The 14,171-nt window shown below is 40.8% G+C and overlaps 1 protein-coding gene across 5 annotated transcripts in view; it reads left to right on the top strand.

The window, feature by feature from the left end:
- The window catches only part of tanc1b (tetratricopeptide repeat, ankyrin repeat and coiled-coil containing 1b), a 126,763-nt gene that overhangs the window by 45,847 nt on the left and 66,745 nt on the right, over positions 1–14,171 (top strand). For 3 of the 5 annotated variants that reach the window (XM_061691679.1, XM_061691681.1, XM_061691680.1), the window contains exon 4: positions 7,888–7,992. The exons of the other annotated variants lie outside the window; for them this stretch is intronic. In XM_061691679.1, the coding sequence (XP_061547663.1) occupies positions 7,888–7,992 (105 nt within the window). The remainder of the gene's footprint in view (positions 1–7,887; positions 7,993–14,171) is intronic. 5 annotated transcript variants of the gene reach the window in all.

Raw genomic sequence — 14,171 nt, forward strand, 5'->3', positions numbered from 1 at the left:
GTGCCACTAAAGTTGAGCTTTCTTGAAGTCACCTCTGGGCCAGTCACACTAACCAGACAGTCCGTTTGGGGGACAATAGATGTCTTTCAGTGTGCTGAACTGTGAACGATCTTGTGATGCTGCGGAAACCTTTTTTAGACAGTTGCTTTGATGGTCACTGAGTGAAAACTTCAATATTGTGCTCTACTTCACTTCAGTGTACTTGACTTCGCTCCTACCTTGCTTCTCTTATATGAGTAAGCCCACATTTCACATTCTGCCTGAGAAATTGAATGGACTGTCAGACTTGGAATGTTTGTCCAATGGGGATGGGATCGGGGTACATACACCTACTCGCAATCAATCTAGATGAAAGCATTTTCCTTCCCCTATAATCAAAGTCAGCAAAGGCCCGATTATCAGATGTCTCCGTGAGACTAGCCTGAGCGATTATCCTGTGGTGTGGGGTGTGTGAAGTGAGTTTTTTTCCTCAATGGTCACGATCGATATTTGGAAATGTAAAACCTGATGACTATTTATGCTGTAGACAACACTGAGTTTGGCCAAGTTCTCTGTGAATGTAAAGTGAAATGGAACAATAGCCAATTAGGAAGCGGCCACTAATAGAGGAGCAGGGCACATAGAAACAAACAACCATTCGCACTCACATTCACACCGACGGGCAATTTAGAGTCTTCAATCAACCTACCACGCATGTATTTGGGATGTGGGAGGAAACCGGAGTGCCCAGGGAAAACCCACCCAGGCACAGGGAGAACATGCAAACTCCATACAGGTGGGGCCAAGATTTGAACCCCGGTCCCCAGAACTGTGAGGCAAATGTGCTAACCAGTCTTCCACCGTGCCGGCACAACTACTACTATTATTTTTGTTCTTCTTTGTTTTCTTCCCCCGCCAGTCTGGATGCACTGTGTGACAATGCTGCCTCTCAGAGGGCAGTCTTGGTACTACATGCATCTCGATATCGGTGCTGATACTGTACGTCTGTACTCGGACCCGTACAAATGCTCCAATACTATGACACCAATACCACTTCACCAGCCTGACATATACCTTATGGGGAGGAGCTGTGTCAGCTGTGTGAAAATACTTTAAGGTAAAAGCCAGCAGCAAATTATGCTCTTCAAAATGGATGATGAACTCTGTTGCCGCCCGAGTGGGATTATTACGCATCACTACTTGGTAGAGTACTCAAATGTAAGCACTTGTACTTGTACTCGGTCTTAAAAAAAATGCAATTGTTGCATCCTACCACACACTATAAGAGAGAGCAAAGAGCATTTGTGGGGTTTTTCACATTTTAAAAAACTGGTGTGTGTGTACCCAGTTTAACTCACGATAGTTCATCATCACTATATTTTACCAGTGATATAGTTGATGCAATAATTAATGTACTGGACAAAATCTGTGGTACATTAAAATATATTTGTGATGGGAAAAGGAAATAAATACTGTAGTCTACTTCGTTTAAAATAAAACAATAGTTAGAATCTTGGTATAATAAAATTTTGCATTTATTAATCATACAGTAATCCCCTGCTATATTGCGGTTCACGCTTTCTTCCGCTATAGCGCAGATCTTTTTGGTAATTGTTATTACCGTTGTTACTGTTTTTTTATACTGTTTGTACAATATTTTTGTGCATTGTTCTTGCGGTCTCTTAATATATCGTATGATTTTGTATTGTTTTACAAAGTAAAAGTGTGTTTGAAAACCTTAAAAAAAATGTAATGCTATAAAAACATGCCTAGGCTGTATTTAAATAGGGTATTTCTATAGCCCCAATTTCTTTTAATGCGGGGATGGTCTGGAACGGAACCCCAATGATAGAGGGGGGGATTAGTGTATACTATAGACTCTTGACAATAGGGGTCGGCATTTGATTGAATTTCTTTCATGGTTCTGGGGAGGAAAATGAACACTTAAAGAATCAATTCTACTTTTTCAAAATATTATTAACAGGATGAAAAACATCTTTGACACAATAAGACTGTATCATATGCACAACACTGATATTTTGTCCTGGCCCTTGTGTCCAAGGTATCAAATGGTTTGGGGAAAATACACATATGATATCAGTAAAGGCAGTACATAATTCACACAGTTTGCATGCATGAGATCAGTTGTGACTAAACATACAGTTTAGTTTAGTCACAATGTCACAGCTGCAAAGTGTAGAAATTGCTTGAGCCTTAGGGCATAATGCCAATATGTCTGGCTGCTAGAAGCAAATGAGTCATCAATCACATCACACAAAAAACACAAAGTACCGTGTCTGTAAAAGTTCCCCGACTGTTCAGCAAACACTGGATAATGGATTATCTGCTTAGTCGATCAATTAGCCAGGTGTCGCGCACACAATCAGATGTTTAAGTCACAATCAATTTGAATCAGAATCAAGCAGCAAGTGTGAGCTAAGTTTGGCATTCGGAACATAAAGATGCCTATTGTAACAGCTGCTGTGATTCCATTTGCTGTGTAAATGTGATGGACTGTCTCATTGTGAAATTAAATGTAACAAGGTCAAGAGTCCATCCTGAAGAATGAATGTCAGGAAAAAGGCCATGGTGCTAGAACAAGATGTTCTTCGAGAAAAAAAAACGTCATCAACTCAGGATGTATATATTTTCTCGAAATACTTTTTAAATTTGAATCTGCGGGTGCTTTTAACAACCTCTAATAGCTCTGTATCACCTGTCTTTCTCTGACACAGTGTAACTAAATACTTTGTTTCCCTCTGCTTGTGTTTTCTTGTCCTCACAAGCTCCCTCTGCTCAGTATGATGAATCAGACTAAAGCATTTGTAATTTGTTCTCTCCGCAGGGGACACGTCCCGATTTCAATTTGTCACATCTGAGTTTCAGATGGTGAGATGTGATGGTTGATAGTGTCTCCTGAGTAGCATCCCCCCCCCCCCATATCTCCATTGGGGTATGATATACTTGATGTGACCATTGTCAGTCTTGTTACAGCTTGTCATTTCAACCTGCAGCTTTTCTAAACCTGATATTACAGTTTCTTCTCATACTAAACATTTCTGAGTTTGGTCTGACAGTTGTTCCTTTCAGGTCAACACAGTACCGTTTGGAATGGTAACTCAAGCATTTTGGCAAGACATGCTTGTGCTTATCCCATTCCATTCCACAAAGTTCACAATCGTCTGTCAACTATTCATTGGAATGAAATATTTCTATCTCCATTATTTAGGTACCGTGTTCTAGTTACACTGAAGTTTTACCTAGTGGAAGAAATTCTATGTTTCTTTAGTTTCAGAATCCTCTAACACAATCGGACTGTACTTAAACGATATGTACTGTAAGTTCAAACCAAACCTTTTAGCCACGTTCCCACCAAGCGGTACGATTTAGTTCCATTTGTATCATGTAAACTTTGAGTAGACTCGCATTTTCACCGCAGGGTATGAACGCTACCCTAAACAGTTTGACATCATACCTTACCAGAGTGTAATTAATTATGCCAGTGATTAATACAAGTGCAGTGACATACTGTTGGTAAACTTTAAGAAACACTGCTATGTACCCTCCTGTTTTTTTTTTCATCCCATTCAGATTTTCGTTTAGTTCTCTGTCAACTAATGAATGGACCGCAGTGTGTCTATACAATGAACCCCTACTATTCGCATGGGATAGGGGCCGAACCCTGTCGTGAATACCGGAAATCCATGGATAATTGATGCCCCCTACTCCTAAAAGGGGTTCCAATTGGGTATAGATAACAAAAGATGTCGGTAAAGCACTTAAAATGGACAGGACCATAAAGACCCAATACCATGAATCTAACATGCACACATTCTTGAACCCATGTCACATAAACAACTGTATTCGCTGGTTAAACTGTTCAACACAAACAAACCGTCTTCACATGAGGCAGCCAGCCCTATTGAAATTCATCCATCCATCCATCCATTTTCTGTACCGCTTATCCTCACGAGGGTCCTGGACTTGCTGGAGCCTATTCCAGGTATCTTCAGGCGAGAGGCGGGGTACACCCTGAAGTGGTCGCCAGCCAATCGCAGGGCAAATATAAACAAACAACCATTCGCACTCACATTCACACCTACGGGCAATTTAGAGTCTTCAATCAACCTACCACGCATGTTTTTGGGATGTGGGAGGAAACCAGAGTACCCGGAGAAAACCTACAAAGGAATGGGGAGAACATGCAAACTCCACACAGGCGGGGCCGGGATTTGAACCCTGGTCCTCAGAACTGTGAAGCAGATGTGCTAACCAGTCGTCCACGGTGCCATCAAACATTGACAAACAAATATTCACACTAACACTTTTCTCAAATGCTTTAAAGTCAATTATCTTTTGATAGTTACACACAATAATAAATGTTAGGGAATCCAGGCAAATTGTAACGGCAAAGTAGACTACACTGGCTATTACAACAACACCAAATTCCACAGATATATTTACAGGACAACCAGTTCAGGGTGTACCCCGCCTCCTGCCCGATGACAGCTGGGCTAGGCTCCAGCACGCCCGCGACCCTAGTGAGGAGAAGCGGCTCAGAAAATGGATGGATGTATGTTTACAGTATTGCTTTGACCTGTGCACAAAACCTGCAATAGATAATATTTTCTGCAAATAACGGAGGATAGGTTCCCAAAATAAAAATCTGTAAATTTGCGAATACCGAACTATAAATAATCGGGGGTTTACTGTAGCTCCATCCTAGACAAGCCTACCAAAACGTGCCACTGGTACTCCAAATAAGGCGAATAGCAAAAAGTGGGTTAATTTTGGTCGAGTATTTCAAGACCCTTTGTCTTAACAATTAAAATGCATACTATACCATACTGGAATTAACTTTCTTAAACTAGGCTTTTGTCTGGTTTAAATTATTCCAACAGTATACCCTGCTGTTCCTTGATGAAATGCATTTTTTTCCCCCTGAAGAGTCTCACTCTATTTGGAGCTGGGTGACTCCTCGGTAATAGGATGTGCCAGACCATCCATGGATAAACATTGGTTGAGGTTGAGGCCCATGACGTAGTATCTCATTTGGATTGGAACCATTTAAAGTAAGGCTTTTTTTTGTGTTCACCACTATTACGAAGACTGCCTTTAGCTCTTACCAGCTGCATTTGTTTCTGTGTTGACTGACTGGCCTCGTGTGCTAACAAGCGAGAGAGCAGCAGCTCTCACTCAGCAGTTCCCCTGGGCTATGAGAACGCTGCTTCTCATCGTGTGTTTCATGTTGTGGATCCATAGATGGCACTGTGCATCTAACTGAGCTGACTCTGGTTTTGGCTCTTTCATTTCTACTCACATGGCTGTAGCCTTCCTTCTCTCACTACCACCACCCCCCACCTCCCATTGTGGGTGATTGCAGCTCTGGTTCACGGGGTTTGTTTTATCTGATTCCAAGGATGCTTTTTTGGAAAAGGAGGGAGGGAGTAGTATTAGTTGTGGTATTAGGACATGGCTCTCATCACCATCCTGCCTTATCTCTGTTACGTCTGAGTTCAATGTATAGTCATTCCATTGACAAGAACATTTTAATTCCATGACTTTCAGAGTATTTTTTCCCCTTTTAATTGTTGCTCATCTGTCTGGACCCAATTGTTGTGGTTTTTCATAGCTAGTTTCTCAAGAGTTGTTCGTTTGATGGTGTAATAGTTACTTTAGCTTTCTTGCTTAGTTTCCTGCCAGTGTAAACACTTTAATCATCATTACACTTCCCAAATATTTGCCACCAATTATTAAATTAGCCTAATCTTTGATGTAATTTATGGATTACATTTCAGATTTATAATAGCACCACACGAACATCCATCCATCCATTTTCTGTACCGCTTATCACTATGGTCATGGGTGAGCTGGAGCCTATCCCAGCTGACTTTGGGCGAGAGGCATGGTACACCCTGAACTGGTCACCGGTCAATCAACCATCCACACTCACATTCACACGTACGGAGTCTTCAGTTAACTTAAGAAGCATGTTTTTGTAAAGTGTCAGGAAGCCGGAGAAAACGTGGGTTTTGTCCTTGATACTAGTGCGGTATTTAGGCCAGGATGCTTACCAATACTATTGATGACCCTCATGAGAAGGTGATTTGTTTGTGTTGAATGATTTAACTACTGAATAGAGTCTTTTACGTAAGACGGTTCATGGTTTTGTACATGCTAGATCAGGGGTGGGCAAACCTTTTGGCTTAGGGGACAGATTGACTTTTAATATTTGACAGGTGGGCCAAGCCAGGACCAGATGCTTATATATAAAAAAATAAACAAAACCAAAAAAAAGGGATTGTGTTAATACTTACATTTACTTTTAATGGGGGCAGTGTTGTTTTGTTAATCACCTTTTTTTTTTGCCAGTGCATCAAAGTCTGGTGTTAGTTTTGTTGTGGTAATTCTCAGAACACATCTCAGGTGTTCATCACTCAGCTGGGATCTGTAGGATGTTTTGTTGGTGTTCATCACACAAAGTCTGTTCACACACATGTAGAGCCAAACACCACCAGCATCCTCTTTGCCATCTTCAGCATTTTTGGAAATGTGTCTGCGCTTAATGAAACATATAACTCATCCAGTTTGAGTTGAACTTCTCCTTAAGACAGTATCACATTGGAGATCAAGCAGTTCCATCTGCAGCTCCCGTGGCGCTGTTTCAGGGTCTTGTGTGAGGGGACATAACACCAGCTGAAGTCATTTGACAATTTTTCCAAAATCAGGGAACCGATGGCAGAATTCTCCATGCAGGTCGTCTAGTGATTTCCTGTATTTTTTCACATGCAAACTCCACACAAGGCCGGAGCCCAGATTTGAACCCCCAATCTCAAAACTGTGAGGTGGATGTGCTAACCAGACGCAAACAGTCACTTTTAAGAAGACGGAACGCTAGGACTGGGCTTTTCAATTCGATTTCTTTGATCGACTAAGGGGGAAATTAATGTTAAATGAGTAAATATTTTAAATGGGAGACGCTTTAAACTCCCCATTTAATGCCGGTGTTGTATTCAGCAGAATAATACTGCCTTGATGTTTTAAGGATGTAGCTAAACACCGCCCTCCATTTTACCACAATTGCTTGAAGACATGGTTAGAAACTCAACAACCAATTATTTAATGATTAAGCAGTTATTAAGCCCCTTCCTGATGATGTTAATGTGGAGCTTTCTTGTGGTGGTGTGTTTTCTATTTCTGTCACATTAGTAGCAGAGGGAATAGAGTAGCCATTTGAACTTAGCTGCTCACTAATGACACTCAACAAAGCCCTGTACAGCTGTCCCAGATCTACCCAACGCGAGTCTTTTCAAATGTATCTTCACAGCAATAGAAGGGCATACTTTTGTACTGTTGCTCACAGAAAGAAAATGCTATTCTGTTTGTTGTTCCTCCCATCCCCAGCAGTGCATGTGTGTTCAATCTCTTCTTTAACAAAAATAAATAAAAAAAGTTCGCTAAGAGGCTAATTGCTGTGGTTTCCTGTTGTCGGTTAAATTCCCAGAGCTGGATAGCACTGTGTTACCGGGAGTCTCCAGCCACGCAGACAATTTTTGGGTTTGTCAGACAGACCAAAAGTGCTATCGACACTGGTGTGTGGTGTGTGTGTGTGTGTGTGTGTGTGTGTGTCTGTCTGTGTGTGTGTGTGTGCGTGCGTGCGTGTGATAGTTTTTGTTAGCACCGGAGTATGGCCAAGCCAGTCCAACTGAGACACCACCACCTCTCATCCCATCTGGAACATGTTAATTCCGCAATAACCCCCCCCCCCCCTCTCTCTCTCTCTTGCTCTCTCTTCTCTCTCTCTGACTCCTCTCTTGTCTTGGCTTTTCTTTTTCCTCTCCCTCTTGCCCTCTTGTTCACTCCCTCATCTCTATCTATCTCTATCTCGCTTTCATTTCACGGTGGCAGGTCCAGTCAGGAAGCCCAAGTATGTGGAGAGTCCTCGCGTACCTTCTGATGCTATTGTTTCAGCGTTAAGGAAAGTGGGCAATAATAAGGAGTCAACCCGCAATGGTGAGTTTTGCTTTTCTTTCATTTATCTGTTGGTTTTATTCTACTTTGGAATTTAAGAAAAACTGGCAACACACACAGCACTTACTTGGATCCTCATCATACAGTTACATATTCTCCCAAAGCTAAAGGAGATGCTTATGAGCCTCATTGTTGCAGGGTCATGCGTCTCTAGAATGCAAGGACTGCTTCAGTTCCAACATGAGTTGTCCACAGAACTGCCACAGTGTCTGAGTCGAGTCCCGTCATGCAACCCCTTAAACAAACACAAGGGTGCCGTGTTTATTTGAAAGCGCGTGTTTGTATTACAGAGGATTTAATTTTCCAGTGTGCAGCAGGGATGCATTGTCTCACTCAAGCACTGCATTCTCTCTGTAATGTCATGACTTCAGTACCTCTAATTTCTCAGTAATTGTGCGTGCACATGTGGTTTTGTTTCCACATTTTTTTGTGTGAGGTAAGTCTTTATGGTTACAGTGGAAGCTCCAACGTTGGAACACAATCTGTAAAGTGATGCTGGTTGACTTCTAAGCAACTGCAAAACAAATATAGTAGTCACTTGTATTTGACAGACCAAAATCAACGACCATGGGCGCGACATATATTTATTTAAATACATTTTAAAGATTTATGCGTAATACCAATAAAAAATTTGAATGGAATTATTTGTGTCCGCACGTTAGACACTGTAGTATCTGTGACTTTGAATGTTTGTGGTTTTAAAAGGCTTAAAAGTGGTTGAAAGTCCTTAACCACCTGTGGAACTAACTTGCTGCTAAGTAGCAGTGGTAGGCTAAATTAAATTAGCTAACGATGTTTACTTTACCGTATACATTGTGTAAAATAGTTCTGCTTTGCGGTAGACACATTGCATTCTTTATTTTTTTTAAGCATGAAATTATCTGAAACTGGCAGCACGGTGGGCGACTGGTTAGAGCGTCTGTCTCACAGTTCTGAGGACCGGGGTTCAATCCCCGGCCCTGCCTGTGTGGAGTTTGCATGTTCTCCCCGTGCCTGCGTGGGTTTTCTCCGGGCACTCCGGTTTCCTACCAGATCCGAAAAACATCCATGGTAGGTTAATTGAAGACTCTAAATTGCCCATAGGTGTGAATGTGAGTGTGAATGGTTGTTTGTTTGTATGTGCCCTGCGATTGGCTGGCAACCAGTTCAGGGTGTACCCCTCGTCCTGCCCGATGATAGCTGGGATAGGCTCCAGCACGCCCGCGACCCTAGTGAGGAGAAGCGGCTTAGAAAATGGATGGATGGATGGATTATCTGAAACTTTGAACATTCTCTGACTTTTACACACTCTTTTCTCCTGGGTCGCACTTATTGCTACATTTAGTGAAAAATCGGCAATATAGTTAGATCACAAAAAGTAAGCAACAATAGGGTGAGTGATGACCGTAAATGTAAAAATAATTAAATCTTTCCAGGCTCAAACTGTCGTCATCCCCAAACATTTTTCTTAACTACACAGCTGATGTTTTAACTAAAACGTTTACATTCCTACCTTTTATACAAGTATAAAGAGAACTCAACTGTATAATGAGGGTAAAATAAAGTAAAAGGAAGGCGTTTGCAACTTACCTCGTGGTCTCATAAGATTTGTGCGCATGATTTTGGGAGTCACCGGTGAGGTGAGCTGACATTAGGCGAGAGACATAGTACACTGGATTGGTCTCCAGGCAATAACAACGCACATAGACATACAAACATTCCCACTCACATTCACACCTATGGACAATTTAGTGTCTTCATTCGACCGAACATGTTTTCGGTATGTGGGTGAAAGCCGGGGTACTCGCAGAAAAACCCACACAGGAAGGCCGGAGCAACCCTGAAACCCCGTGAAGCATGCGTGCTAACCATTAGACCATTGTTTTACCCCTTGCAAACTTTGATTAAAGGTTTTCATTCATTTTTCCAGACATATTTTGGTTGAACTCAAACCACTTTTGGTAAGTTCATCTTTGGAGGCTGCTTTATATTTCTGCATGTCCTCCTCTGTATACATTTGTGTTTGTAGTAAGGCTACGTGCTTTGTTGTAATTTTAGCCAAGAGAGGCTCACATATCCCCCGCAGGTTGTTGTGGAGATGCAGGTAGTGTTATCTTAAAGCACAAGACAGTATAGAAAGTGGTTGCACATGGCACATACGTACTCACAGACAGTGGAGACTGTTACATACCAAAGCACAAGGGGTGTGTCTTGACATTCAGTTCAGTTCAGAGCATTGTTTAGGCTCGGAGTGGGCTATCAGCAGATAGCGGAGGCTGGATAAATGTTACCTCATGACAGCTGCGTGGTGTTTTGCTGCCACTCTTAAGGGAGCTAACTTTTGTCAGCTCCAGACTTTCATTTCATGGTAATATGGAGATGTTTAATTGGAGTTTGGTAAGTCATTGCAGAATATTTCAAAAGTTACCTTTTTATCATTCATACGGAGGTTTTCGCTTAACTGTTTTTGGTTATATGAAGTTTGTACATGTTGTACATTCGTAGTTTTCAAGTATACTGTATATGTACTTTATGTTAGGTTTACTGAGTTCAGGTGTTCCAAGATCTCGCTCCAAATCTTTAACTTTAAAGACAGATTTTTTTTCACAAATATTTTGGTGGAATAACATTCCTAATTGTATAAGCCTTGGGGCATTTCAATTTAGAGGTTCTACTTTACTGACTTACTGTATGTTAAGTTACAGAACTAAAGAAAGGTCAGCAAGCTACCTGTGTCCTATTAAAACGGCCACCTGCAGTTGTTAAATAAACGGATGACAACACTCCCCCCACTACCCTCCCCGAAACTAGTTTACTGCTGAGAAATTACAGCAGCAAGGTAACTTTTGCTGCTCTTTATCCACAATGAAGTAGTATATAAAAGCTAATGATGTTGAATTGCAACAGCCCAGCTGTAATATGAGAACCTGTGCACAGCACATAATGTCTTTAATATTATTTGTGGACAAAATTTGAACTAAATGACTGGTGTTTTTCGACATCGTCTATGTTTTTGAGAATTTAGATGATTTTTATTTTTATTTTTAGATGAAACATAATGCACTGTAATAGTAGGGAACAGATAGTTTTGGGAGGGTTACTCACTTGTAAAAATATATCTTCAGAACCCATATGGGTCTGCTGCTTGTTCAGAAGCACACTAATATAGTCCCCACTGTACAATTTCCTATTAAATTCTTGTGAAAAGTCACGCAAGGACAAAACACAAAAATAGTCTTTCTAGAATATGCTCAAGCATTCAAACAATTCTCCACCGCTTGCTACCTCCGTAGAATGCTAGGTTCAAAGTAATGGCCCACTAAACCTAATAACTTGTTGGGCCATCCTCAGCAGCAACAACTGAAATCAACCATTTTCTATAACTGGCAATGAAGCTTTCACATCTCTGCTGAGATAGTTAGGCCCACTCTTCCTTGCAGAATTGTTTGAACTCAGCAAAAATAGAGGGTTTTCGAGCATGAACGGCATTTTTAAAGTCATGCCACTGCATTTCAATCAGATTCAAGTCGGGACTTTGACTAGACCACTCCAAAACCTACATTTTGTTTTTGTAAGCCATTCAGAAGTTGACTTGCTGGTGTGTTTTGGATCGTTATCCTCCTGCAGAACCCAAGTGTGCTTCAGCTTGAGGTCACAAACTGATGGGTGAACAGTCTCCTTCAAGATTTTCTGTTAAAGAACAGTATTCATGGTTCCATCAATCACAACAAGGTGTCTAGGCCCTGAAGGAGAAGCAGCCCAAGATCAACACACTACCACCACCATGTTTGAGTGTTGGTATTATGTTCCTTTTCTCCAATACTGTGCTACATTTATGCCATATGTAACAAGACACACACATTCCAAAAAGCTAAACTTTCATCTGGTCAGTCCATATAATATTCTCCCAAAAAGTATTTTTGGTCAGCAGTGTTTTTTTTTTTGCCTTGGAACTCCACTCCACACTTGGAATGCCATTTTTGCCCAGTCTCTTCATTATTGACCTTAACAGGCAAGGGAGGCCTGCAGGTCTTTAGAAGTTGTCCTGAGTTCCTTTGTGGCCTCCTGGATGAGTCATTGCTGTAATCTTTGTAGGTCGGGCACTCCTGGGAAGGTTCACCAATGTTCCATGTTTTCTCCATGTGAGGATAATGGCTCTACCTATGGTTCACTGGAATCCTATAGCTTTAGAAATGGCATTTGTAACCCTTTCCAGACAGAGAGATGTCAATTACTTTATATCTTGAATGTTCTGGAATTTCTTTGGATCGTAAGTGATTTCTTGATTGAACAGGTCTGGAGGTAATCAGGCTTGGGTGTGATCAGTGAAATGTAACCAAAAATTGTGATTAGCCACAATTAATTCACGATTTAACGAGGGGGAGGGGGTAATTACTTTTTCACACAGGGCCAGGTAACTTTGAATAGTTTTTAATACAAAATTTTTTTTTTTAAATAAATCAAATCACCATTTAAAAACAGCATTTTAAGTTCAGTTGGATTTAATTTGATATTTTTTGTTTGATATTTACATTTGTTTGTTGTAACATTAAAGTGGGGAAACTGCAAAAATATAAGAATTCGAGAAGGGGGCCAATACTTTTTCACAGCACTGTATTAAAAGAACCAACATGGAATTGACCATTTGTTTTTGACCTCTTGTCATGTGGAGAGCTTTTTGTGTATCTAACGTCATTCCCAGCTATTCATGTATGATTACAGCTTATGTGTGGAGTTTGAATGCATTAATTTCTTTGTCGTGTCAAATTTCCAATTGTTGTTGGAGCGGTGGGCCAAGAAAGGAAATGTGTTTGACCTACAGCAGAGTTGTTTCACATAGCTGTGTCTTTGAGAGGGGATTGAGTTTCCAGAGTATGCGCGTGAATGTGCTTTTTAATTTTAGGTATGCACCTCTGAGTGCATTTACGTTCGTTTAAATGGGTGTCTGGGTTTGGGTACATGGGTGGATTTGTAAGAGGCGGTCAACTGTCTTCGTACGCTTTCATATGTGCTCTCGCAGCTCTGTCTCCGTCAATCATGGCGATCTCCCACAGGCCTCCATTTTAAAGCTCCCAGGGAGATCTGGGCTTAACACCTCTTTCTTCATACACTGATTTGGTCTACACACCAAAGACCCAAATTTTAGATGGAATTGGGGCCTAGCCTTAACACTAGGTTGCACCGATACCGATACTAGTATGTACTCTACCATTCCCCGATCCTGTACGCAGCGATACCACATCACCAGCCTGACATATATCTCCCGGTAGAAGCCACGTCAGTCGTGTGTGTGAAGATACTTTAAGGACACAAATGACAACACTTTTTGGCGAGTGCAAATTATGCTTTGCAAAATGGATGATGAACTTCTCTGGTGGCTACGGAGGCAGCACTGAGTTTCTCAAGCCCCATCGCCCACTCCCTTTCGCATGTGGTGAGTTGAGTGTGCATTTCTTTGATGGCTCGGAATAGTTGATAATTAGGTTTTCACGTTCTGTTTGTGTTTTGTATTTTACAGTGTAATGTACTCATAAAAGCTTCCGTGAATTGTTTTGAGCCCAAACTGTGATCTGTGTTGCCTTTAAGGTGACATTTTGCAGACGGAAGCACACTTTTTCCACATTGAACTGATTTGCAGTTGTTTTGTGTTTTGTGTTGATGAAACTGTGTTGTAGGAAACGCCATGTCGCTCTGTGTCAGTTTCATTATATTTTGTTTATTTCTACATTATTTTTCACGGGTTTGCCATGAAATTAATATTGGCTTGCTGTTCAGTGCAGCAGTCATTCATGTTTACACAGTCATGTATAGGCTGCATGAGCTGCATTCAGGTACACTTTGTCAGTGAAATTTAATGTTTATTTCCTTATAGTATTATAAAACAGATTACAAGGAGAATTAACATTTATATTGGAATGATTTAGTTAACAGTTGTAAAACAATTCATTTTTTTAAAGCATTTGTAATATGGGATTTATATTGTTACGGTTGTCATGTTGTAATGACAAGTTGTTACTCTAAAAAGTGTTATATTAAAGTCAAACATGGATTGTGTTTTTGAACAATATTTTATTAAATTAGAACACATTTTCAACACAACTGTAAGATGCAGTGGCATTGTCAATTATTAGCACTCTGTATCGGTGGGTATTCAAATATTAGTACTTGTAGTCATATGGTAC

This window comes from Phycodurus eques, chromosome 12 (genome assembly GCF_024500275.1).
Source record: "Phycodurus eques isolate BA_2022a chromosome 12, UOR_Pequ_1.1, whole genome shotgun sequence".
Classification (NCBI taxonomy): Eukaryota; Metazoa; Chordata; class Actinopteri; order Syngnathiformes; family Syngnathidae; genus Phycodurus; species Phycodurus eques.